General features: G+C 37.5%; 1 protein-coding gene and 1 long non-coding RNA gene across 3 annotated transcripts in view; one reads left to right on the top strand and one right to left on the bottom strand.

Moving 5' to 3' along the window:
- Nucleotides 1–7,880: 7,880 nt before the first annotated feature.
- LOC106005371 overlaps nt 7,881–27,970 on the top strand; it is a 63,519-nt gene continuing 43,429 nt past the window's right edge. Inside the window, exon 1 of the long non-coding RNA XR_001178679.2 lies at nt 7,881–8,011. This is a non-coding gene — a long non-coding RNA (uncharacterized LOC106005371). The remainder of the gene's footprint in view (nt 8,012–27,970) is intronic.
- Nucleotides 22,870–27,970, bottom strand: part of ABHD18 (abhydrolase domain containing 18) — a 49,970-nt gene continuing 44,869 nt past the window's right edge. For both annotated transcript variants that reach the window (XM_004747927.3, XM_045066423.1), the window contains 3 exons: nt 27,560–27,938; nt 26,570–26,732; nt 22,870–25,274 (listed from right to left, as the gene is read on the bottom strand). In XM_004747927.3, coding sequence (XP_004747984.1) covers nt 25,223–25,274; nt 26,570–26,732; nt 27,560–27,938 — 594 coding nt within the window. In that variant the 3' untranslated portion in view covers nt 22,870–25,222. The remainder of the gene's footprint in view (nt 25,275–26,569; nt 26,733–27,559; nt 27,939–27,970) is intronic.

Raw genomic sequence — 27,970 nt, 5'->3', positions numbered from 1 at the left:
ATCTCATTACAGGTCAGCATTAACATGAGTATTTGGAACAGATTTTGATGACAGGTCTAGAGTGTTTTCTGACACTAGGCACCAATAATCTGTTAGTTCTCTAATCATCCTATACCAACTGGGTGTCCAACAATTCAATTCAGTTCTGACACTAACTACCCAGAGTTAGTGTCCAACATCAAAGTTAAAGCACTCATTCCCACAAGTCTGCCCTTACTTTAGACATCAGCCACAAGTAGGGTACCCAGGCCACCCACATTTTTGCCCATCCAACTACAAATCAGTCACCACACCCCCTCCTTAGGTTTGAGAAGTTGCTAGAATGGTTCCCAGAACTCAGGGAAACACTTTATTTATGCTTACCAGTTTGCTGTAAAGGATACAAATCCAACTCAGGAACAGCCAAATGAAAAAAAATGCACAGGATAAACTATGGGGGAGGAGGTACTCAGAACTTCCCTGCCCTCTCTGGGCATGTCACCCTCCTGGCACCACTGTGTATTTGTGGAAGCTCTCTGAATCCCACCAGATAGGAGTTTTTCTGGAGGTTTCATCACTTAGACATGACTGATTAAGCCACTGGTCTTTGGTGATCAACTTAACTTCCAGCCCCTCCCTATTGTACTCACTGTACAGTAATGGCGAAACAAGCATTGTACATGTTGCCACGGTAACCTGCAAGACCATTCTGTTTATCAGCCAAGACAGGGGAGTTCTTGATGACCCTTCAGACCTCAAATTACTCACCAGTTTCAGAGGGCAAATGGCAGACATGGGGTGAGAGAGGTTCTTCTTGGAGGTGCTTCTTGCTCTTCTTGCTCTGCTTGCTGAGCTGAGAGGTGAGCAGAGGGCTCAAATAGGGAGCAAAAGGCCAGGCTTCACAGGAACAGCAACTGCACAAAAGCTTGTCCCCTCTTCTTGAAGGATTTCTCAGGGGAACAAGCAAGGATGTGACCCAGGCCACCAGTCTGACCCTAGGTCATCTGTAAAAGGAAAAATGTGCATCCTGGCTGGGGCCGCACTGCTATGTGGAGCCTTGCCCATCCCCGCAGGCTTTGCCACTGAACTGATTCTCTTTGAGGAATTGAAAACATGAGCTTTCTAGCCAGAAAGCTAGAAGGCATCTTTATAAGCACAAAACCAACAACAACTCTGTAGCCAGAACTTCAGACTTTAGAGGAAGTGTCTCACCTGCTGCCTTCTGAACCTGTCCCGGAGAGGAATTTCTCTCCTCCTGCTGCTCCTCTGACTAGATTAGTGATAAAATTGAGTTGCATGAGAATATAAATTACAGGGGGCAAGAGCTTCAGTGCCTTGCTTACCAAGAGGATTTAGAGACAGACTGTCCAGCTGTCTTCTATTAAGCTTGATATTAAAATGATTTACAAAACTGAAATAATGCACTATTCACTAAAAAAAATTATTGAAAACAAAGTTATTTTTCATTTAAAAGTTTTATTTATGTTAACATTGATTTGTAGGTAAGCAAGGTAGAATGAGATTATACTGGAATAGAGTGAGCCCAAATCCAGTAATTGGTATCCTCATAAGGAGGAGGAAATTTGGAAGCAGATACAGAAATGAGAATGCCACAGGAAGGAAGCAGAGATGCTGTTACCAGCCGAGGGACAGCAAGGATTGCCTTCCACCACCAGAAGCTAGGAGAGGGGTTTGGGATAGATCCTTCCCTGGAGACTTCAAAAGGAACATGGCCTTGTAGACACCTTAATTCTGGACTTCAGAATTCACAAGAAAATTCACAATATGAATTTTCTTGTGAATTCCTCCAGAAGTGTGAGAGAATTTCTGTTGTTTAAAGCCACCAGTTTGTGGTGGTTTTTTTTTTTTTTTACAGCAGTCTTTGAAGTCTAATACAACAACACATAATGGGTTTATTATTATTATTGTTAAGTTAAATGTATAAAAATATTTGTTAAAATTTTAATTTGTAATGTGTTAATATTGATAAATGTATACTCATAAACAAAAGTTCTTTAGGGTTGGGGCACCTAGTGGCTCAGATGGTTAAGCATCTGCTTTAGGCTCAGGTCATTATCCCAGGGGTCCTAGAATCAAGTCCTGCATCAGGCTCCTTTCTCAGCGAGGAGCCTGTTTCTCCCTCTGACTGCTTCTTGCTCTTCTTGCTCTGCTTGTGCTCTCTCTCTCTCTGACAAATAAATAAAAATATTTTAATTTTTAAAAAAGTTTTTTGGGGTCTTCAAGTTTTAAAAGTACAAACAGTGCTGAGACCAAAAAGTTTGAGAAATATTGTCCTATGTCCTTTTCCTTCCCTAGACTCCTCAAAATCTTAACTGTGCCTGTATTTCAGCTACCATATAAACACCAGTGATTGCAAGTTTTTTCCTTCTGCTCAGACTTCTGAGCAGAAGCTGTGAACTTCCAATTCATATATCCTATTACCTATTTTTAGACATCTGAAAATCTGTATATATAACACTAGCCTCTAGATCCATCCTCTCACACTGGTGTTCCAGGGTTCTCTCTTTGAAAGGCACCACTCATTTGTCCCCCATTCCAATCCATTACCAATCCATCACCAGAATGTCTTCTAGAATCTACCCACTCTCTCCATATCCACTACCATCATAACTGTAGCTATCATCACCTCTCACCTGGATCACTTTGATAGCCTTTTAGTTGATTCCTTTGCATGGACTGTGAGCTCCCCGCAAACTAGTTCTTCTTACTACAGCCAGAGAGAATGAGCTATTTAAAAAAAATTTAAATCATATTCAGTCTCCCCCAACTCCACATTTCTCCACCCCATCTCCACCCACACCACCTGAAAAAAAACTTTTAATGGCTTTCGTTAGTTCTTATCTTAGAGAACAAAATTCTTAGCTACAGGACTATGTATGGTCTAGTTAGAACACTTACCAAAGTATTTTGGGGAGCAAGTTCTACAAGAAAAATATAATTTTTTAATCAATTTTAATTGTTCTTAAAAACTTTTTAAGAACTTTTGTTTTTAATGCAGTTAAACCAGTTTCATTTTCATACTAATTTTTAACTAAAATAATTTGGTTGGATCAAATCTTGTCCCTCTTAATTTTATATTGTGAATTTTCTTTGAATATCTTTATTTTGGGACGCCTGGGTGGCTCAGTCAGTTAAGTGTCTGCTTTCTCAGGTCATGATCTTGGGGTCCTGGGATCAAGTCCTGTGTCATTCTCTCCTAAGCAGGGAACCTGTTTCTCCCTCTCCCCCTGCCTGCTCTTCTGCCTGCTTGTGCTCTCTCTCTCTCTCTCTCTGTGTCAAATAAATAAATAAGATCTTTAAAAAAAAAAACAAAAAACAAAACAAAGAAAAGAAGACCTTTTTTTTTTTTTTTCTAAAGAAGACCTTTATTTTGACTGATTTTACCAGGTCAAATTTGCAGTTCTAAATTTTGTCAAGTTTTTATAAATTCATAAATTTTTATTTTATTTTTATTTTTTTTTCTAAAGATTTTATTTATTTATTTGACAGAGAGAGATCACAAGTAGGCAGAGAGGCAGGCAGAGAGAGAGAAGAGGAAGCAGAGAGCCCAATGCGGGACTCGATCACAGGACTGTGAGATCATGACCTGAGCCGAAGGCAGCGGCCCAACCCAATGAGCCACCCAGGCGCCCCTAAATTCATAAATTTTTAATATCACTTTAGTCGCATTTGATTTCATGTTATGCTGATTAGTTATTTCATAAATCTGATATTTACTGGATTGATTTACACTAAAACTTCATTAAGAAAATTTGAGTCTTCATATATATATTTTACCGGTGCAAGTATAACGATCATCAGTTTTGCTTTCTATTGTTTATTTCTACAATTAATTTGTTTACTGATTATTAGTATTTGTTCTTTAACTAATGAGCTCTCTGCTTCACATAGTTCAGGATAGAACAAAACCCTGAACAAAATCCTTTGCCAGTCTCAAAATTCAATTTCTCAGGAGTACAAAAGAACATTTTCAGGGTCATAACATTTTGCTTTGTAAAGATGTATCTTTTTTGCTAAGGTTTTTCTTAGTATTATATACTGCTATGCAAACAATTCTGCAACTTGCTTTTTTTTTTTAAATCTTAAAATATTAAATTGGCTTGTCCTGGTTTTAGGGAAGCTTTTCGAAAACTAATACAACAGTTTATTTCTCTGTTTTATTCACTTTCCAATATATCCGAGTTTTATCTGCTTTAGAAGACGGGTGGCTGAAAACAGCGCAGATGAGCTATATTATGGAAAAAGGCTTTGCCACCGTTTTATAGGAGAAATATTTATCAGAATTCCATTCTGTATGCTGAAATAGTAAATACTTGAAGATGTGTTACATCTGCAACATTCAAAATATATTTTCCAGTTTGGCAAAAGATTTGGCACTGAAGAAGTATTTAGGTATTTTAGGCTAGTCATCCCACTCCTAGAAATTTATCATAAGCCATTAATTTCAAAGAGAACAAAATGACAACTTTTTTTATGTTTGTTTGAAATAATACATGCTATGGTAAAATTTTAAGGTCATCTATAAGTTTAATTTGTTCCTTCCATTCTCACTCCCCTGATACTCTATAGCCTTCTGTTTTTTCTATGCATATTTACATATCCATTTTTCCATACTGTTTATAATTTTGATTAATAACTCTTTGATATTTTTATATATCATTGTAAAGGTAAAACTACTGATTTCTAGTCCTAAGTGGTTTTGAATATCTAAGTACTGACCTGATATTTTTTTGTGAGGTGAACTCGTATATACCCACATCCAGATGGAAGTAACAAAGCATTCTTTTGGTTGTTTTTTTTTTTTTTTTGGTGGGGGGTGGTTAGAAACAAAACATTCTAAACAAGAATAATTTGTTCTCTTGATGCCATTGTTCTCTTGATGCATTCTCTTGATGCCATTTTGTTACTGCTGACAGGATATGACTTTTCTGATCAGGGGAGTTATGCAGATCATGTTATGGTTCTTCTGCAGCAATTGAATCATTTAGCAATTGACAAATGGTGGGGTACCTGGCTGGCTCAGTCAGCAGAGTATGCAACTCTTGGTTGGTCTCACGGTCCTGAGTTCAAGCCCCAGTTGACTTTTAAGTGGCTTTTTAAATGGAGCCACCTTAAAAAAGTTTTTTGACAAGTGGCTACTGTTGATAAGTCATTCAAAACCATACAGATTTTGTTCACTAACAATATCTTTTTTAATGACTCACAAAACTTTTTAATTATAAAATTGTATTTTATTTTATTTTTTTAAAGATTTATTTATTTATTTGACACGGAGAGAGAGAGATCACAAGTAGGTGGAGAAGCAGGCAGAGAGAGAGAGGAGGAAGTAGGCTCCCCACTGAGCAGAGAGCTCGATGCAGGGCTCTATCCCAGGACCCTGGGATCATGACCTGAGCCAAAGGCAGAGGCTTTAACCCACTGAGCCACCCAGGCACCCCTAAAATTGTATTTTATAATGGAATTAGCACCATTCTATAATTTGTGTTGCAGCACTTGGAGTTTCATGAGAATGAATGATATTTATAGTAAATATATGGGTTCTTAAAAAAAAAAAAAAGCAGACCTGGAGGCATCACAATTCTGGCCTCCCAAGTTATATTACAAAGCTATAGCAGTCAAAACAGCATGGTACTGGCACAAAAATGTACACAGATCAATAGAACAGAATAGAAAATCCAGAAATGAACCCCAACTATATAGTCAATTAATCTTCCACAAAGCAGAAAAGAATATTCAATAGGAAAAAGGACAGTCTCTTCCACAAATGATGTTGGGAAACTGGACAGCAATATCAAAAGAATGAAACTGCACCACTTTCTTACACCATACACAAAAATAAATTCAAAATGGATGAAACACCTAAATGTGAAACTTGAAGAGAACACAGGCAGTAACCTCTCTGAGTAGGAATATTTTTCTAGGTATGTCTCTGGAGGCAAGGGAACAAAACCAAAAATATACTAATAGGGCTTCTTCAAAAGAAAAGCTTCTGCAAAGCAAAGGAAACAATCAACAAGCCTAAAAGGCAATATATGGAATGGAAGAAGATATATGCAAATGACCTATCCAATAAAGTATTAGTATCTAAAATATATAAAGAATTGATAAATCTCAACACCCCCAAAACAAACCAAGTTTAAGATGGACCAAAGACATGAATAGACATTTTTCCAAAGAAGACATACAAATGGCCAACAGACATATGAAAAGATACTCAAAATCCTTGGTCATCAGAGAAATGCAAATCAAAACTACAATTAGATAACAACACTGTATGTTAACAAACTGTAATTTAAATAAAACCTTAGCCTGGGTGGCTCAGTCAGTTAAGCATCTGACTCTTGATTTCAGCTCAGGTCTTGATCTCAAGGTTATGAGTTAAAAAAAAGAAAGAAAGAAAGAAAGAAAGAAAGAAAGAAACCAAGATCTGTGCATTAGATGTGATACTTGTTATTGGGGTGTCATTGATTCCAGGCCCTCTCAGCTGACAGAGAAAGAAAATATATTTATAAATATATACGTATTTATATACATAAAAAATATGAGTTTCTAGACATTTTCCATTATCTCCTGTTTCTTGGTTATTTATTTGCTGATATAATCTTACCTTTTCACCTGAAATTTTTATGTTTAACTTTTCTAAAAGATCTTAGGAAATCTTAAAGGAAATTTTTCCTAGCCATTATTGTTGGATGATTTTTTTTAAGTTTTTTAAAATTTCCTTTTGTGTTGAACAATTTAAAAATAAAGATTTTTAGTTTATCATCTGTCAGTTAAAATCTAAGGAAGAAATACAGGAAGATCAGATATAAGTCTTTAGTCAATTGAGAAAAAAATATAGGGTGAAATCATATTATCTTAGAGTATCTCTTTAAATGTGTATGATTAGATGTTACTTTGAGAGTTTTGTCCAAGGACAGTAGTATGCAATTTAAAAACCTCAGTAAAAGTATGGGTATTTCCTGTGAAAAAATATTACTGTACTATAACTAGCTTATTTCACTTAGTTTTTTCCAAGTTTCATCCATGTCGTAGCATGTGTCGGAATTTCATTCCTTTTTCTTTCTTCTTTTTTTTTTTTTGTAAGATTTTGTTTATTTATTTGAGATAGGGAGTGAGGGGGAGGGAGAGAGAGAGAGAATCTGGAGCAGACTCTGAACTGAGCACAGAGCCCTTCACCAGGCTTGATCCCACAACTGTGAGATCATGACCTGAGCCGAAACTGAGTCTGACACTTACCCAACTGAGCCACCGAGGTGCCCCAGAATTTCATTCCTTTTTAAAGCTGAATCATATTCCATTATATATAGGTACCACATTTGTTTGTTCATTCATCTATCAGTGAATATTTGGGTTGTTTCCACTTATGGCTCTTGTAATTAATGCTACTATGAACACTGATATATAAGCCATAAAAAATAATGAAATCTTGCCAATTTCAACAACATGGATGGAGCTAGAGTATATTATGCTAAGTGAAATAAGTCAATCAGAGAAAGACAAATACCGTATGATTTCATTCATATGTGGAATTTAAGAAACAAAATAAATGAAAATATGGTGGAGAGAGAGAAAGAGAGAGAGAGAGGAAAACAAACCATAAGAGACTCCTAACAATAGAGAACACACTGAGGGTTATTGGAGGGAAGTAGGTGGGGGATGGGCTAGATGGCAGGCCCGTATTAGGAGGGCACTTGTTATGATGAGCACTGGGTGTTGTATGTAAGTGACGAACCACTGAATTCTAGTCCTGAAACCAATATTGCACTGTATTTTACCTAACTAGAATTTAAATAAAAATTTGGGGGGGGGGAGTGAAAAGAAAAGAATTTTCAAATATACAAGCTTCAAAACCTCCTATGATTCCTTTCTCAGAAAGCAGCAGAGGATGTGCTGCTTCCAAACTACAAAGAAAACCAAGAAAAAGGAAACCAGAGAAACGAGAACAGAGGAGATTCAACACAAGAACTACTACTACTAGAGGAAAGAAGGCTGGAGAGAATTGGGAGAGGTAGGTCACCAGGGTTAAAAGTGGAACTTATATATATTATTTGAAAATCTGGCAAAATCATTCTTACATTTTTTGGCTGATCTCTTTACAGAATTTGGAAAAAAGTAAAGTTTTAAGTCCGTAGGAAAACAAGCAAAGCAATTAACTACAGGAAAACAAAGTGGAATTGTAATACAATATGCTTAGCTCAGCACTGAACAATACTTGCTTAGTCATAGTAATATAAATATTATATACTCATTTAACCAAAAATTGTGATATAATTTCATTCTGAAGAAAAAAAACTGTCATTTGTAGCTTATAAGGAATATATTCTCAAATACAATAACAACATAAACGTCTACAATTAATGTCAAGTATAAGCACATTATTTAGAATTATGGAGGTAAATAGATGAATCACTAAAATTATAGAAAGCTTATATTTAAAGAGGATTGGGACTAGGGACAGATGGTAAGGTAGAAGGAGCCTCATGGGACTTTTGATTTTAAAAAGTAAGTATGGGGGCGCCTGGGTGGCTCAGTGGGTTAAGCTGCTGCCTTCAACTCAGGTCATGATCTCAGGGTCCTGGGATCGAGTCCCGCATGGGGCTATCTGCTCGGCAGGGAACCTGCTTCCCTCTCTCTCTCTCTCTCTCGCTCTGTCTACCTACCTCTCTGTCTACTTGTGATCTCTCTCTATCAAATAAATAAATAAAATCTTAAAAAAATATAAAAATAAAAAGTAAGTATGGCGCACCTGGATGGTTCAGATGGTTAAGCATCTGCCTTCATCTCCAGGTCCTGGGATCAAGCCCCACGTTAGGATCCATGCTTAGGGGGAGTCTGCTTCTCCCTCTCTCTCTCTGCCCCTTGCCTCTGCTCATGTTCTCTCTCAAAAGAATAAGTAAAATCTTAAAAAAAAAAAAAAAGTGAATATAGCACAGTGGGTAAGAACATAGCCTGTGGAACTAGATTGCCTGGCTTTGGGTCCCATTTAAAATTGTTTCTAAAAAAATAAGAATAATAAAAATAAATAAATAAAATTGTTTCTACCCATGGGGATGGAAAGTAAAATGTTAACAATGTGCTAGATGCATAGCATGTTCTATGTGTTGGCTAGTAGTTGTAGTAATACTAATTATTTAAATTTGTGCAAATACTACATTATTAACTTTTTTTTTAAGTAAGCTCCATGACCCTGTGGAGCCCAGTGCTTGGCCTAAATTCACAACTGTGAGATCAAGACCTGAGCAGAGATCAAGAGTTGGACACCTAACCGATTGAGACACCCAGGCGCCCCTTACCTTGTAAACCTTTTTTTAATTACTTTTTTTTTCCAGTTTTGGAGAATTTATTTTTTAGTACAAATTGGTTTGTTTAAAGCAAACATTTTGCTTCTTAATTTTTTTAATTAATTAATTTATTTATTTTCCGCATAACAGTATTCATTATTTTTGCACCACACCCAGTGCTCCATGCAATCCATGCCCTCTATAATACGCACCACCTGGTTCCCCCAACCTCCCATCCCCCACCGCTTCAAACCCCTCAGATTGCTTTTCAGAGTCCATAGTCTCTCATGGTTCACCTCCCCTTCCAATTTCCTCCAACTCCCTTCTCCTCTCCATCTCCCCTTGTCCTCCATGCTATTTGTTATGCTCCACAAATAAGTGAAACCATATAATAATTGACTCTCTCTTCTTGACTTATTTCACTCAGCATAATCTCTTCCAGTCCCGTCCACGTTGCTACAAAGTTGGGTATTCATCCTTTCTGATGGAGGCATAATACTCCATAGTGTATATGGACCTCATCTTCCTTATCCATTCATCTGTTGAAGGGCATCTTGGTTCTTTCCACAGTTTGGCCACTGTGACCATTGCTGCTATAAACATTGGGATACAGATGGCCCTTCTTTTCACTACATCTGTATCTTTGGGGTAAATACCCAGTAGTGCAATTGCAGGGTCATAGGGAAGCTCTATTTTTAATTTCTTGAGGAATCTCCACACTGTTCTCCACAGAGGCTGCACCAACTTGCATTCCCACCAACAGTGTAAGAGGGTTCCCCTTTCTCCACATCCTCTCCAACACATGTTGTTTCCCATCTTGCTAATTTTGGCCATTCTAACTGGTGTAAGGTGATATCTCAATGTGGTTTTAATTTGAATCTCCCTGATGGCTAGTGCTGATGAACATTTTTTCATGTGTCTGATAGCCATTTGTATGTCTTCATTGGAGAAGTGTCTGTTCATATCTTCTGCCCATTTTTTGATATGATTATCTGTTTTGTGTGTGTTGAGTTTGAGGAGTTCTTTATAGATCCTGGATATCAACCTTTTGTCTGTACTGTCATTTGCAAATATCTTCTCCCATTCCGTGTGTTGCCTCTTTGTTTTCTTGACTGTTTCCTTGGCTGTGCAGAAGCTTTTGATTTTGGTGAAGTCCCAAAAGTTTATTTTCACTTTTGTTTCCTTTGCCTTTGGAGACATATCTTGAAAGAAGTTGCTGTGGCTAACATCGAAGAGATTACTGCCTATGTTCTCCTCTAGGATTCTGATGGATTCCTGTCTCACGTTGAGGTCTTTTATCCACTTTGAGTTTATCTTTGTGTATGGTGTAAGAGAATGGTCGAGTTTCATTCTTCTACATATAGCTGTCCAGTTTTCCCAGCACCATTTATTGAAGAGACTGTCTTTTTTCCACTATATATTTTTTCCTGTTTTGTTGAAGATTATTTGTTCATAGAGTTAAGGGTCCATATCTGGGCTCTCTACTCTGTTCCACTGGTCTATGTGTCTGTTTTTATGCCAGTACCATGCTGTCTTGGTACAGCTTTGTAGTAAAGCTTGAAATCAGGTAACGTGATGCCCCCAGTTTTATTTTTGTTTTTCAACATTTTCTTAGCGATTCGGGGTCTCTTCTGATTCCATACAAATTTTTGGATTATTTGCTCCAGCTTTTTGAAGAATATCGGTGGAATTTTGATCAAAATGGCATTATAAGTATAGATTGCTCTAGGCAGTATAGACATTTTAACAATGTTTATTCTTCTGATCCAAGAGCATGGAATGGTCTTCCATCTTTTTGTGTCTTCTTCAATTTCTTTCATGAGTGTTCTGTAGTTCCTCAAGTAAAGATCCTTTACCTCTTTGGTTAGGTTTATTTTCAGGTATCTTATCATTCTTGGTGCTATATTAAATGGAATCGATTCTCTAATTTCTCTTTCTGTATTTTCATTGTTAGTGTATAAGAAAGTGACTGATTTCTGTACATTGACTTTGTGTCCTGCCACGTTGCTGAATTGCTGTATGAGTTCTAGTAGTTTGGGGATGGAGTCTTTTGGGTTTTCCATATAAAGAATCATGTCATCTGGGAAGAGAGAGAGATTGACTTCTTCATTGCCAATTTGGATACCTTTTATTTCTCTTTGTTGTCTGATGGCTGTTGCTAGGACTTCTAATACTGTGTTGAACAAGAGTGGTGAGAGTGGGCATCCTTGTCATGTTCCTGATCTCAACGGGAAGGCTGCAAGCTTTTTCCCATTGAGGATGATATTTGCTGTGGGTCTTTCATAGATAGATTTTATGAAGTTCAGGAATGTTCCCTCTATCCCTATTCTTTGAAGTGTTTTAATCAGGAACAGATGCTGGATTTTGTCAAATGCTTTTACTGCATCAATTGAGAGGACCATGTGGTTCTTCTCTCTTCTCATATTAATTTGTTCTATCACATTGATTGATTTGTGAATGTTGAACCATCCTTGTAGCCCAGGAATGAATCCCACCTGGTCATGGTGGATAATCTTTTTAATGTGCTGTTGGATCCTGTTTGGTAGGATCTTGTTAAGAATCTTAGCATCCATATTCATCAGGGATATTGGTCTGAAAGTCTCTTTTTTGTTGGGGTCTCTGCCTGGTTTGGGCATCAGGGTAATACTGGGTTGATAATAAGAGTCTGGAAGTTTTCCTTATGCTTCAATTTTTTGAAACAGCTTCAGGAGAATAGGTGTTATTTCTTCTTTGAAAGTTTGGTAGAATTCCCCAGGGAATCTGTCAGGTCCTGGGCTCTTGTTTTTGGGGAGGTTTTGATCACTGCTTCAATCTCGTTACTAGATATTGGTCTATTCAGGTTGTCAATTTCTTCCTGGTTCAATTTTGGGAGTTTATAGTTTTCCAGGAATGCATCCATTTCATCTAGGTTGCTTAGCTTATTGGCATATAACTGTTGATAATAACTTCTGATGATTGTTTCTACTTCCTTGGTGTTAGTTGTGATCTCTCCCTTTTCATTCATAATTTTATGAATTTGGGCTTTCTCTCTTTTCTTTTGGATTAGTGTGGCCAATGGTTTATCGATCTTATTGATTCTTTCAAAAAACCAGCTTCTAGTTTCATTGATACGTTCTACTGCATCTCTGGTTTCTACCTCATTGAGCTCAGCTCTAATCCTGATTATTTCCCTTCTTATGTGTGGAGTTGGTTTGATTTGTTGTTGATTCTCCAGTTCTTTAAGGTGTAGAGACAGCTGGTGTATTCTGGATTTTTCAATTTTTTTGAGGGAGGCTTGGATTGCTATGTATTTCCCCCTTAGGACCGCCTTTGCTGTATCCCATAGGTTTTGGACTGAAGTGTCTTCATTCTCATTGGTTTCCATGAATTGTTTCAGTTCTTCTTTGATCTCCTGGTTGATCCAAGCATTCTTTTTTTTTTTTAATATTTTATTTATTTGTCAGAGAGAGAGAGGGAGAGAGAGCGAGCACAGGCAGGCAGAATGGCAGTCAGAGGCAGAGGGAGAAGCAGGCTTCCTGCAGAGCAAGAAGCCCGATGTGGGACTTGACCCCAGGACGCTGGAATCATGACCTGAGCCGAAGGCAGCTGCTTAACCAACTGAGCCACCCAGGCGTCCCAGATCCAAGCATTCTTAAGCAAGGTGGTCTTTAGCTTCCAGGTGTTTGAGTTCCTTTGGAACTTTTCCTTGTGATTGAGCTCCAGTTTCAAAGCATTGTGATCTGAGAATATGCAGGGAATAATCTCAGTCTTTTGGTATCGGTTGAGTCCTGATTTGTGACCCAGTATGTCATCTATTCTTGAGAAGGTTCCATGTGCACTTGAGAAGAAAGAGTATTCCGTTGTTTTAGGCTGGAATGTTCTGTATATATCTATGAGGTCCATCTGGTCCAATGTGTCATTCAATGCTCTTGTTTCTTTATTGATTTTCTGCTTCCATGATCTATTTCTGAGAGAGGTGTGTTAAGATCTCCTACTATTAATGTACTCATATCAATATGACTCTTTATCTTGATTAATAGTATTCTTATGTAATTGGCTGCTCCCATATTGGGGGCATAAATATTTACAGTTGTTAGATCATCTTGGTGGATAGTCCCTTTAAGAATTATGTGGTGTCCTTCTGTATCTCTGACTACAGTCTTTAGTTTAAAATCTAATTTATCTGATATGAGAATTGCTACCCCGGCCTTCTTTTGAGGCCCATTGGCATGAAAGATACTTCTCCATCCCTTCACTTTCAGCCTGGGTGTATCTTTGGGTTCAAAATGGGTCTCTTGTAGACAACATATGGATAGGTCCTGTTGTTTTATCCAATCTGCAACCCTGTGTCATTTTATGGGCGCATTTAGGCCATTCACATTGAGAGTGATTATTGATAGGTACATTTTTATTGACATCGTGTTACCTTTGAAGTCTTTCTTTCTGTAGATTGTCTCTATATTTCTGTTCAATGCTATTCTTAGGATTTTTCCTCTTTTATAGAACCCCCCTTAATATTTCCTGCAGTGTTGGCTTGGTGGTTGCATAGTCTTTTAAGCCTGGCCGGTCTTGGAAACTCTTTATCTCTCCATCCATTTTGAATGTCAATCTTGCTGGATAAAGTATTCTTGGCTGCATGTTCTTCTCATTTAGTGCCCTGAATATATCTTGCCAGCCCTTTCTGGCTTGCCAGGTCTCTGTGGACAGGTCTGACGTTATTCTGATGGGCTTTCCTCTGTAAGTAAGGAGCCTCTTTGTCCTAGCAGCTTTCAAGAGATTATACCCACAATTATGATTCCTCAATTTGACTATCAGGTGTCTTGATGTTTTTCTGGAATCTATAATCTTGGGTAGAGACAGTTCGGCCTCTAGTACATGAACACTGGTTCAATTCGGGAGATTGGGAAAATTTTCATGAAGAACTTGTTCCACTGTATCTTCTAGACTTATTTCTTTCTCCTTCTCTTCAGGGATTCCAATAATTCTGGCATTGGAACTTTTCATGGCATCATTTATTTCCCTGATTCTGTTTTTGTGGTTTCTAAGATGTTTGTTTCAGGCTTCCTCCTGATCCTTTCTCTCTATCTTTTTGTCCTCCAGATCACTAATTCTATCTTCTGTCTCAGTTACCCTAGCTTGAGAGAATTTAGATTAGATTGGAACTTATTGAGAGCATTGTGAACCTCATCCCTGGTAGCTTTTATTTTTATTTTTATTTATTTTTTTTTTAAGATTTTTTTTAAAGATTTTTTATTTATTCATTTGACAGAGATAGATCACAAGCAGGCAGAGAGGCAGGCAGAGAGAGAGGGAAGCAGGCTCCCTGCTGAGCAGAGAGCCCGATGCGGGACTCGATCCCAGGACCCTGAGATCATGACCTGAGCCGAAGGCAGCGGCTTAACCCACTGAGCCACCCAGGCGCCCCTCTCTGGTCGCTTTTAGTTCGGCCCTAATCAATTCCATTTGGTCATCCATGGCTTTCTCCAACCTAGCTATTGCCTGGATAATTGTTAGCCTGAATTCTCTTTCCGACATATTATCTATGTTGATAGCCATTAGCTCTGTTGCAGAAGGTCCATCCTCTGTATTTTTCTTCTGTTGGGCATTCCTCCTCATAGTCATTTTGGTGAGAGATGACTGAACAGATGTAGTTGGATGTATCAACCGTGGTGCAGTCAAGGTTTCACCTTGGAACACTTCTGAGCAATCAGGATTCCCCACCCACATGAGAGAAAAAAGAAAAGAAAAAGAAAAAAGAGAGAGAAAGAGACAGGAAAGAAAGGAAAGATAAAAGAGAAGGTTCAGCCCAAATGGGCCCCAAGGTAAGATTTATGAAGTATACAAACAAAAACAGACAAACAAAAAGACTGGGGCACCTGGGTGGCTCAGTGGGTTAAGCCGCTGCCTTCGGCTTGGGTCGTGATCTCAGGGTCCTGGGATCGAGTCCCGCGTCGGGCTCTCTGCTCGGCAGGGGGCCTGCTTCCCTTCCTCTCTCTGCCTGCCTCTCTGCCTGCTTGTGATCTCTGTCTGTCAAATAAATAAATAAAATAAATCTTTAAAACAAACAAAAAGACTGATAAAAGTATATGACAAGAGAAAATATATATATATATATATATATATATATATATATATATATTTGCAAATAAAGGAAGAACCTCATCAAAAAGAACCTCAAGTGTAAGATTTATATACTATCAGGACAAACACAAAAACACAGAAACACTGGTGGAAGAAAAAGATGGGAGAGTGGTTATAAATTCTCAGTGTGTGCGAGGAAGGTTGTTTTGATTCTTCCTGGACATATCTTGATATCTTTGTTAAAGGACTCAACTTTCCTAAGATAAAGGGTATAAAAATTGGTTTACCTATAGGGGTAGTATTGACTGGGGAAAGGGGATTACTTTGAAGTTTAACTCTATATGAATCTTAGAAAATAAAAATAAAAAAGGAATAAACTAGATTAAACTGAACTAAAATTAAAAAAAAGAAATTTAAAAAAATAGAAATGCAAAAGAAAAACACAGGTGTATGTATCAAAAAGTTCAGGTTAGAAGGTTATTATGGAATTTGATGTACTGGGCAGCTCACTGTGATGGTAAATAGGTTAAAAAATTATCTATATAAAAAAAATGAGCCAGAATAGTGGGAACAAATTAAAAATAAAGGTTGTCCTATGAAGTAGTGGTGGTGGTTCTCTTGTAGTCTTTTTTTTTTTTTTTTTTTCTTTCCTGGTTGGTTTTCTGGGGGAGAGGCCTGCCACGTGGGTTTTCAGTCAATGATGTTCCCTCAGTTAAGTCCTCCTGTCCCCCTCAAGGGGGTGGGCTCTGAGGACACCGTTTTTTTCAGGCTTTTGTTCTCTGGAGGTTTTTATGTTTGCTCACCTTTTTTTTTTTTTCCTCTCACCTTGACTGCTTTTGATGGTTTTTGTAGCTTTAGAGGAAAGCAAACTGCACACTGACCTCCCTCTGAGAGAGAAGCCTCAGTCTGTTCTTCTGTGGGTGTTGCAGAGCCCATATAAATTTCCCCTTGGCCACTGGCAGAGCAGGTTCCGAGTCGCGGTCCCTGAGGACACAGGATCTTTTGCTTGTACCCAAAACCACAGCAGCGGCAGCTATCTGGGCAGCTCCAGACCGCCAGAGAGGTTCCAAGCAGCGATTGCACACTGAGATTTTCCCGCTGGCCCGGGCTGGGAGTGCCTGGTCTTTCTGGGTCTAAGAGCACCCGGCTTGCACGTGCCTCTCAGGGGAGGCTGTGGGTCGCGCTGGCATCTCAGGCTCTGAGAACGGGGCGCAGGTCCAAAAGCACCAGGCTGGGCCTTCGCACACCTCTCTCAGGGGAGAGTTTGGGGTGCGCGTCTTAGGCTCTGAAACAATGGCGCGGGTCTAAGAGCGCTGGGTGGGCCTTTGTGGACCTCCCTAAAGGGAGGGTGAGGAGTACGCGTCTCAGGCTCTGTAGCAGGGCTTGCGCGGTCTGCCGTCTGGCCTGGCTCCCAGCCCCTCACATGAGCCAGACCCCACGCAATCTCGGGTGTGCTGGCGGCTCAGGGACCAAGACCTGGTTTCTCCACCACATTCTCTCTGGCTCAGCGCCAGGGGAGGCTGTCCTGGGACTGGGGACTCGATTCCCAAATCCTCCCCCCCCCCCCCCCCCCGCGCTATCCTTTGCTCTTTTGGAGTGCTTTCATCCAGTCTCCAAGTTAATGCTGGTCCCCAGATGCAGGGCACTCTCGCTCATATTATGGGTATTATTTTCCAACCGGTCGCCTCTGGTGGCTCCCTCCCCCTTTTGTTTATCTTCCGATATCAGTCCGTCGTTCCCACTCCGCTTTACCTGCCCACTGGCATCTTCTGCCCCTGTATCTCCAGACATGTATAATTCTGATCTTAGGCTGATTTCATGGGTGATAGGAGTTCTTTGGTAGGCAATCAGCTCACTTTGGGTACAGGTTGAAAAGGCGCCTCCTCCTACTTTCCCGCAATCTTGTTCCCCACTCTTTTATTACTATTTTTAAAATTTATTTGCCAAAGAGAGACACAGTGAGAGACGAAACACAAACAGCAGGAGTGGGAGAGGGAGAAGCAGGCTTCCCAAGTAGGGAGCCCGATGTGGGGCTCAAACCCAGGACCTTGGGATTACAACCTGAGTGGAAGGCAGACGTTTAATGACTGAGCCACATAGGTACCTCCATTGTTAGCTTTTAAAAAATTGTTTTGTAAAGAATATTGCAGGGACGCCTGGGTGGCTCAGTTGGTTAAGCAGCTGCCTTCGGCTCAGGTCATGATCCCGACGTCCTGGGATGAGTCCCACATCGGGCTCCTTGCTCCGCGGGGAGCCTGCTTCTCCCTCTGACTCTGCCTGCCACTCTGTCTGCCTGTGCTCACTTTCGCTCTCTCTCTCTCTGACTAAATAAATAAAATCTTTAAAAAAAAAAAAAAAGAATATTGCAGTCATTCTGAAAAAAAGATAAGAAAGTCCTGAACTAAGACTATGTTAGTGCGTTTGGAAAGGAGATTATTGACATATTTGGGAAATAATAAGACTGAGGATCTGTATAGAGGATCTGTATCTGAGGATCTGTGAGAGGAGAGTATACGGGTATGTTCCTTTTGTTTGCTTGTTTAAGGAATTGGATTGTGGTGGCTACCAAAACCCAAAAATATGAATAAAGAATGGATTGGAAGAAGCTTGGGAAATTCCTGGGTGAAAGGCATAATAAGTTCGATTTTGGATATTTTTAAATTTTCAGATACCTCTAAGTTGACTTTAAATGTTACCGAATTAAGATACTGATGGAAATTAAGTCAGCAAAGTTAAGCTTAGAAGATAAAGCATAGCTCTCTGGTGTGCATCTCTGTTCTAAAAGTTGTAGTTAGGGATGCCTGGGTGGCTCAGTTGGTTGGACGACTGCTTTCGGCTCAGTTCATGATCCCAGAGTCCCAGGATCGAATCCCACATCGGGCTCCCAGCTCCATGGGGAGTCTGCTTCTCCCTCTGACCTTCTCTGCGCTCATGCTCTCTCTCACTGTCTCTCTCTCTCAAATAAATAGATAAAATCTTAAAAAAAAAAAATAAAAGTTGTAGTTAATGAGTGCTGAAGAAATTGAGGAATTTATTTAGGGATAGCAGGTATTAGGACTGGCATGAGTTCTAATAAATGTTAGGATGAAGAACACATTGGGATGCTTAAAACGCATAGGGGCATTGTATCCAGTGGTAGAACTGAGAAGAGTAAGACTTTTCCTTCAATTTAAAACAAATATTGAAAAATCAGCTTATGGGGGCACCTGGGTGGCTTAGTCAGTTAAGCATCTGCCTTGGGCTCAGGTCATGATCCCAGGGTCCTGGGATCAAGTCCTGCATAGGACTCGGCTCAGCGGGGAGTCCGTTTCTGTCTCTCCCTCTGCCTGCTTCTCCCCCTGCTTATGCTCTCTCTTTCTTTCCCTGTCAAATAAATAAATAAAAATCATAAATAAATAGATAGATAGATAGATAGATATAAATCAGTTTATGTAGAGGAAGCCTGGGTGGCTCAGTCTGTTGAGTGTCTGACTCTTGATCTGGACTTAGGTCTTGATCTCACAGTTGTGAGTTCAAGCACCGAGTTCAGAGTTCTGTGCTAGGTACAGAGCCTATTTAAAAAAAAGGAAAAAATCAGGGTTGCCTGGGTGGCTTAGTCGGTTAAGCTTCTGCCTTCCACTCAGGTCAGGATCCCACAGTGCTGGGATCAAACCCTGCATCAGGCTCTCTGCTTGGCGGTCTCTGCTTCTTCTTCTTCCCCTCACCCCGCTGTGCTCTTTCTCCTCTCTCTTTTTCTCAAACAAACAAATAAATAAATAAAATCTTTAAAAAAAAACAGTTTATGTAGGGTGTTAAAAAGTTTAGAAATTAGTGGTGATGGTTGCACAACATTGTGAATGTAATGCCTCTGATTTGCACATTTAAAAATGGTTAAAGTGGCCAGTTTTATGTTTTATAGTTTTACCACAATTTAAAAAATAATGTAATTTACCCCAAACTCTAATATATACTTTAAATCAATTAATTGTATGATGCCTAAATTATATTTTAATAAAGCTGTTTAAAAACCAATCAATGTATACAGCTAAGCCAGAAATTTCTGTAGAAGTCAAGTTAAAGGGGACTGGTCTTGTCCTTGAAAACTGTCTTAAACATTCTATTTGACAGCTTTTTCTCTGGTACTCAGTAAATATTTTTTAAGTGAATCAATAAACAAACGAACAAATAAGTGGACTTAAGTGCAATATATGTAAATCTATCTGGCGCCCGGCTATGGGGTTGAAAGTTTGGGTTTGGGAATGTGATAATCATTGTGGTCCCTGTCCTCTTAAAATACAGTCATAACTCCCATATACATTTCTCTGTTTTACAAATACTCTTAAAAAGAAACATGCATTTGGTGAATCTTTTCCTTGTCTATTCTGATGAATTCAGTCCAAGGAGAGACGTGATTGCCTACCTTCCGATATGAAAACCTGAAGGCCTTGTAGGTATCATGACACAAAGAAAATTACTAGACTAGCCCTCAGAATCATCATTCATTGTGGAGATACAAAAAAATGAATTAAAGCAGAAATAAGAGCAAATGCCAGGGAGTTCTGTAAGTGACAACAAACCTATCTCTTCTCAATGTAGAATTTTTGACTGAAAAAGACTTCCCAGTACATCTCTCAAATTACCAATTTATCTTCTTCTACTTTAAAATCTAAGACAACATTGGTATAAAATGCCACCTAAAAAGAAGCCAATGAAGTAATAAATGCACAAATATATAGTTCCAAGTAAAAAAAAAATTGTATTCCATATTATCATTATCACTAGCCAATTGTTTTTTGAGGAGTTGTTGATGTGGGAAACAAAGGCAGAAGAAAAATTATTAAGTTTCCTTACTATCTTCAGCCCATTGTTCTTAAATTTCTTAAAGCAGGCAGAGTGACAATCCTCTAGGGACTCAACTGCCTCAGTGTTGATACTTGGCTAAGGGCTAAAGGCAGTCTTAGCCCAACCCCCAGGATCCTATGAATCTACTTTAACAAATAAAAATTCCTTTGTAAACTTCCTTTATCTCTACCCATCCCCCATCCACCAAGATACAGTTTTGGTAATCATCCCCCAAGCATATGACCCACCCCACCAGTATATACCAGGAATGTATCATTACTGAGCTTTTACTAAACAGTAACAAGTGACCTTTTCTAACAAAAGCAACCCCCCCACCCCTCCTCGGCTGCCCCATTGGACAGGATCCTGGAAACCTTGTTTCCAAAATACCTGGGAGGCTTACACTATCCCTAACCCCTTCCCAACTTGAAAGTGTATTATGGGCTACTCAGCAAGACACCAGTGCAGCTCTTCTGCTCATAGGTCCTGTCCCCATGCTTTAATAAAACCACTTTTTGCACCAAAGACGTCTCAAAAATTCTTTCTTGGCTGCTGGCTTCAAACACTAAGGTTTTTCCTACATCTTTGGGACTTGGGGAAAGACTGCTTAGCAGGTGAAATTGGTGGTATAGGTTTACAGTCGAACTTGAGTAAAAACTCAGAGCAGGATCAGTAATTGTCTTCTGCCTGAGTGTAAGGACTTATGGTCAGATGGTCATCTACAGGGCAAGGGAAATGGATCAAAGATTTGAGTTGGTGGCGCCTAGGTGGCTCAGTGGGCTAAGGCTCTGCCTTTGGCTTAGGTCATGATCCCAGTGTTCTGGGATCTAGCCCCAAATTGGGCTCTGTGCTCAGCAGGGAGCCTGCTTCCCCTTCTCTCTGCCTACTTGTGATCTCTCTCTCTCTGTCAAATAAATAAATAAATATTAAAAAAAAAAAAGATTTGAGTTGGTAAAAAGTGTCTCTAAAACATACAATATTAAGGCAACATTTTGTTGACCGAGATGGATGGAAAAATTGAGTAACTGCTCTGGACAAGAAAGGAATGATTTCTAAAGACATGCTTTAATTTTTCAAAGAGCCATGGTTTATGGTTGAAGAAAATAAAGAGGTTAGCATTTCTTTGCTCATACTTGTCTCTGCTTTAAGTTGCCAAGATGAGTTAAGGTTTAAGATTTAAAGAAGATCTGCTGCACATAATTACCCAATCCACCCCCAGTTCATCCTATTCTAACACATGTCTACCCATAACAAAATAGCAGAAGCAAAAGGAACACAGGCCCTCTTGGCTACTTTAATATTTCTGAGGTACTGATAACACCCAGAATATCAGGAATTCCTTTCCAAAATCTGTGATTTACTGACTTTACATCCTTTCCTTCAACAGCTCGTCCTCTTCCCTTGAGTCCTTTAAAGCACACAGTTCTTAAACCTGGCTGTACATTAGAATCACCTAGGGAGCTTTAAAAATCCCAACTGCAAGCCAATTGAACCCGAATCTCTAGGGTAAGAGATTCAGCATAGGTAAGAACACCCACTTACTTACCTATGCTTTTAAAGCTCCCAGGTGATTCTAGTATGTTCCAGGCCTGAGATACAATTAGAGCCTTGGCTTTTTGGTTCTTAAAGTGTAACGCCTGGACACACAGCAACAGCAACCTAGGACATTTGTTAGAAATACAAATTCACCAGTCCTGCGCCACTTACTGAATCAGAAACTCAGGGTAGTAGGATCTAGAAATTTGTGTTTTAACAAAGTTCCAGGTGATTTCAATGCAAGCTAAAATATGAGTACCACTGACTCTAAATGGGTTTTAAAAAATTTAATGTGTATATGAACCAGCTTATTCAAATGCAAATTCTGACTTAGTGAGGTTGGGATGGTGCATGAGATTCTAAATTTCTAACAAGCTCCCAGAGGATGGTGCCAATCCACTGACCATACTCTGAATAGCAAAGTGCGAGGATACAACTTTATTTCTATGGAATTATCCAGTACAGTATATAGGAAAACAGTTACACCTCAGTGAGTTATGAGTTATGCAGAGAATGGACTTTTCATGGTAAGTTTACTTTTTTTTTTTTTAATTAACACAATCTGGTGAATCTGCACATTAGTTCTTTTGGTCTTGAGGAAAATCCGTGTTTTGGTCCAAAATTTTCTAAACTGTTTTCAAAGTTCTTCACGAAATCATTGGTTTCCTAGGATTCTGCCTATAAGAATAGTCCCAGAATTAAGTTATTCTACTCTCATAAAATGGTCCAAATGTACTTCTATTTCCTTTGTCTCATTTGCCAATATCTTTCCTTTTATTTCCAAACCCAGTTTCTATAGCAGCCTCTGCCCAGCATTCCCATTCTCAGTCATATAGTTAGCTCTAGATTTTTAATTGCTTATAACATTTACTAGCATAAATATAATTATATCCAAGAATTATATCTAATTATACAACATTCAGGTAAGATGGACTGTCAGAATGCTGTTTTCCCTGCAATCACACATATTTGCAGGGGAAAGAAATCTGGCTCTTGTTGCAGATACTGAGTACTATTCTGCTAAAGCTTCCCTTCTTTCTGCCTTACTTTATTTGGTTTATAATAGAACAAAGGAAGAATATACACTCAATCCAAGTTTGGATACATTAATCAAATGTGACACATGCATTCTGTATTCAGAATAAATCTTCTTGGATATATGAAATAATTAACTTTTTAAATAGACTTTTATTGTGAAGTATAAAATACTTGAAAATGATTTGAAAACTTTCCAGTTACAGTGTTAATTCAATAATCTTTAGGAGAGAAAGCACCACATTAAAAAATTACATTCATAACAATCTAAAATTCACATGTTAAAATAATAGTAAATACAACATTAGCAAATCATGAAATTCAGAAACTTTTGTAACCACAGATCTAAATCAGGGGTCTCAAACTCAGATGTGTTCAGGGCTAAGTAGGAAACACAAAGTAGTGAAGCAGTCTGATGAAAGAGAGAGTCTAGCAGACTGTGGCAAACTAGAAATGCATGCCCAGTTGAAAGACTTCAAATTCAAACAATTTTGAAGTATTATGCATACTGAATAAACAGCTGTGGGCCACGCTGGCTGGTATTGACTGCAAGTTTACAACTGCGGCCTGAATGAATTTTTAGCAGTTTATGTACCCAATTCTCAAAATGGCAGACAGCACTTTTTAAAATATGTATGTTGTCTCTCTCTATATATAACATGTTATTATATATATATATATATATATATATATATATATATACCTTACACTATATATAGACATATAAATGTGTATATATAAAGCTTGAATCACTATTTTGGGATAAGTGGATTTAAAATTTTTAAGAAAAGGTACGTTGCACCTTGATCAATTTAGGAAGTTGTGTGGATAATGTTCATTAAAACATGTGGTTAAGAGATGAAATTTTTAAAACTTCCTTTCACATTTATTTGGGAAAAACTAGTTATGCCTAAAAGTTAATTAAAATTAAATAACATTTCATTCTTTTACTAACAGAAAGTCCTATACCACAGTACATTATTGCTTAGTAAGAAATATTTAGGTAAAAAAATAAATGTTGGTTTTACTAAGGTATAATTCAGAAAGCATTCAATCATATTGCCTCCTATATACTAAGAAAATTCTTGTAATTCATTTGACAGTAAGTCTTATTTTATCTTTAAAGGGTATTTTGTTTAAGAATTTTAGTACATTTTATACTTCAGTTAAAAGTAAAGGTTCTAGTCTGAAGATATAAAATGGCTATAGGCCAAATGGCTGTAACCAAATTGATTTGGTTTGCTATGCCAAAGCAGTTTTACAGAATTTACAGTTTTGTATACCATCAATGACTTCACATTAATGAATTTTTAAAATAGTTTTTTAATAGCTAAACTGATGGAGATATTAGTAATAAATAAATTCTTCTAAAAGACTATGAAGGCACATTATAATTCAAATATCCTTGCTAGACCAAGAATACATATTTTAAAATAATCCATAGACAACACAGATTTCAAACAAATAAAATGCAAATACATTTATTCCAAACCTTGATACAATTCCCAAAAATATATTCTACTTTTTTCAAACATTTTAAATCTTAGCTTGAGAAGTTTAACATAAAAAGCACCAAATCTAATCATATAACCTTCCACTTAAAAAGTTAGCAGTTATTATATCTTTTCTGTAAAATGAAGTTATATGGAACAAATCAATTTCATTTGTGGTCTTTAATTTCTGAAATTAAAAAGCCAAAGCTATCAAGTATATCTGACTAAAGTTGGATGTTTAGCAAACCCACAGTATGTAAGAAAATGTTAAGACACAGTATCAAGTAATGCAATAGGTCTTTCATCATTTCCATTTTTCATGAATTGAAACTTCTTAAGTAGGGGACATACATTTGGCATCATTTTCTAACCTCATATTTGGTAAAGTTTTAAAGTTCAGCCAAGTCATATGCATCTTACCTGCATTCCTACATTTGTTTTAATTATTAAAACTACCTAAATATGAAGCAATCAGGATTTTTTTAAGAATTAAAAGTTAACACTGATTTTATACATCATTAAATATTTCCATGGCAGAAATTAAAGTTGAAGATAAGAAAGAAACATGTTCTCAAATCAAGAGCAGAACTATCATTTAAGTATACAATACATGCTGATGTATTACAAACTTAGCTTGATTTAGCAGTTCTTTAAAAACCAATAAGGTTTCTATGAATAAATTTATTTTAATTAATAAATTATTCACAATTAAAATTTAAGGTTTTCATAAATAGTAACAACAGACAAAATATTGCATATATGGGGTTCCCACAAAACAGTAACAAAATACTTCAACATTGTTTCATCCAAATATTGGTTTAAAATTATTCACATGTATTTAAAGATCACTGTTGACTGATATAACAATGAATTCCAGACTAAACTGATAGTAGTTAGATATATAGTGCTGTCTGCTTATTCTTATCATCAAAAGATGAAAAACTTCTTTTGTAGGAAACATGATGGCCATTCTGGTTACATAGAGCGATCCAATTAGTTAGCATATTTATGGAGGAAGCGTTCAAATGCATCATAGATGGCTTGTCTAAAATAGAAGATGAAAGAAAAACTGTTAAGTAATGAGCAAAAGAGGAAGACGGACACTACTTTTATTATGTTATTTCCAAAGTTACCTGTGGCTTGCAACCTGACTTCCTCTCCAAATAGCTTTGAAAGAGGCAGTTACCTGAGGGTGGTGGTTGGATCCATGTAACTTCACCACAGCTGCAGAAAACCTCAAATGTGCTTTCAACTGATGATGAATTCGGAAGTACCTTTTCTATGATGTACTTTTTTGCGCCTTCGAACTTACATAATATATGCATTTATATAATATATATATATGCAATATAAAATATGTATGTATGTATGTCACTTGTTGAAAATTAACTGGCTATGTAACTTTTCATAATGTAGTATTTATTCAACCTGTTTCATAAATTATGATAAGGATGCTTTTTGTCCAGAAAAACACATGTTCTTAGCAACTGAACTAAAAGCAGAAGCCTTAGTTTCCAATATTCCCTTCACAGGGTGTTTTAATATTTTAACTGGACATTTAAGGTGACATATAAAAGTTAAACTAAATAAGTGACAACATACAAAGAATTATTTCTTGGATTAAAAAGAGCTAAAACATGTCAAACATGAAGTAATACAATTCTTTGTTATCTAGTGATGCAGCTGGCAGTTTTGAAACACAGCATGCACAGGGCACTTATCTAAGCACTTTATGTGAACTAATTTATTTAACCATTAATGATAAACATATCCCAAAGATACCTTTTGCCATCAAATTTGAATAGAAGTAGAAATAATATAGGCTATCAAAAACTAGAGATACGGCATAAAATTTTTATAATTTCTAGTAAGTACTGGAGTCATATAAGGTTATTAACATTAAAACCAATATTTTCACTTCTCACGTAAGGTTCAATATTCATGTGCTACTGAAAAACAGTGCTGGACTCTTCCATAGATGCTCATGCCATATGAGAGAAGAAAGTGGAGTGAAAAATTCAAGATGAACCAAAGCAAATTTTACAAACCCCGGTGTTCCTCCCTCCACCCTAAATATGCCTGGCTATTACTACTTGAAGAGGGTAAAAACACACAATAAAATGTGCCTATCATATGCTACTTCCCTAGTTCTGTAAAAGAAAAAAGAAGAGGATGGTATAGGAAAAAGTATCACAACGTGAGAATTGAGGGAGGAAGGTAAGAAATAAGAAGACTAAAACATATAATAAAAATACCCAATCTTCTCTATTTATTGAGGTCAAAAAAAAATTCCAAAAAACAAGCAAATAAACAGATACCTGTTTAGACCAATCATCTTACCTGAAGAGTCCTTGTTTAAAAAGGTAAGCACTAATATGACCCCCCTCTAGATAACGGATTTCACAACCAGGCCAAATTTCTTGTAGACTTCGAACTCCTGTTCGTGGAATATAAGCATCTTCTTTGGCTTGAACCACTATAATGAGGCTTGGGTCAACTGGAACTAGGGATAGAATTTTAAAAAATAAAACATATATACCCTTAAAAAGCTCTTAAGATTTTTATATAAATACTATGAATCCTATTAGAAAATGAAATACCCCTTATAGTACACTAAATGAAACATCTGTGAAACTAATTTTTTTTTTTAAAGATTTTATATTTATTTATTTGAAAGAGAGAGAAAGCACAGACTAGGAATGAGTGGGGGTGGGGAAAGAAGGAAAGGGAGCAGCACACCTCCTCCTGAGCAGGGAGCCAGACCTGGTGCTGAATCCCAGGACCCTGAGATCATGACCTGAGCTGAAGGCAGCTGCATAACCAACTGAGTCACCCAGGAGCCCCTAAAAACTTTATGATTAAGTTAAAAACCAACTATAATACACTGTAATATAATATTTATCTCTAAAACAAAAAGATGAACATTCTAAAAAAGACACAAAATCCAACATATATTTTAAAATTTAAATTCAATTAATTAACCTATAATGTATTATTTGTTTCAGGGGTACAGGTCTGTGATTCATCACTCTTATATAATACCCAGTGCTCAGTACAACGCATGCCCTCCCCAATATCCATCACCCTGTTACCCAATCCCCCATTCCCCACAAAATCCAATATATTTTTAAACTAATAAGATGGTTTTAGATTATCATGGATAAAATATGACGCATTTAAATAACTCACTTAGCCTGGAAAATATATTCTGGTGCCAACAATAAACATACTCTTGAAATATGAAATTATTTTATAAAGCATCTTTAAAAAAATATTTCACAAATATTTACACATCAGCAAACATTCTTAATTTCATATAAAAATTGGTACCTGAGAAATTTCCCACATGAGTACATTCATCCATGACTCCTTTCATGAATATTAAAGACTCTTTCTGAAGATTGTTTCTTCTGTGTTCTTTACTGAGTAGATGGTATGACTGAGGATTGCAACTCGTGTAATTACTTTTGTTGGTTGAAAGCGTTTGATTGAAGCACTCCATCTTAGAGGTATCTTGCAGTAAGAGTCTTTCTGATGTGGCACTGACAGATGTTTTACTAGATTTATGGCACTCACTAGGTTTTGGCGATACAACTTGGTTTGTCATATCTAAATTTAAAGTTCCAGAAACCACATTAAGGTTAGTTAGCTTGTCTGCACTGATAGGGAAGCGTTTCACAAACTCTTGTCCCATTTTGAAAGAATCTGTCTAAATAAATAAAAGAAAATATCATTTATTAT

The sequence above is a fragment of the Mustela putorius genome, unplaced genomic scaffold (assembly GCF_011764305.1).
Source record: "Mustela putorius furo isolate JIRA1106 unplaced genomic scaffold, ASM1176430v1.1 tig00003866_pilon_pilon_pilon, whole genome shotgun sequence".
Lineage (NCBI taxonomy): Eukaryota > Metazoa > Chordata > Mammalia > Carnivora > Mustelidae > Mustela > Mustela putorius.
The sequence above is the reverse complement of the archived record's forward strand: the minus strand, read 5'-3'. Positions and strand labels throughout refer to the sequence as shown.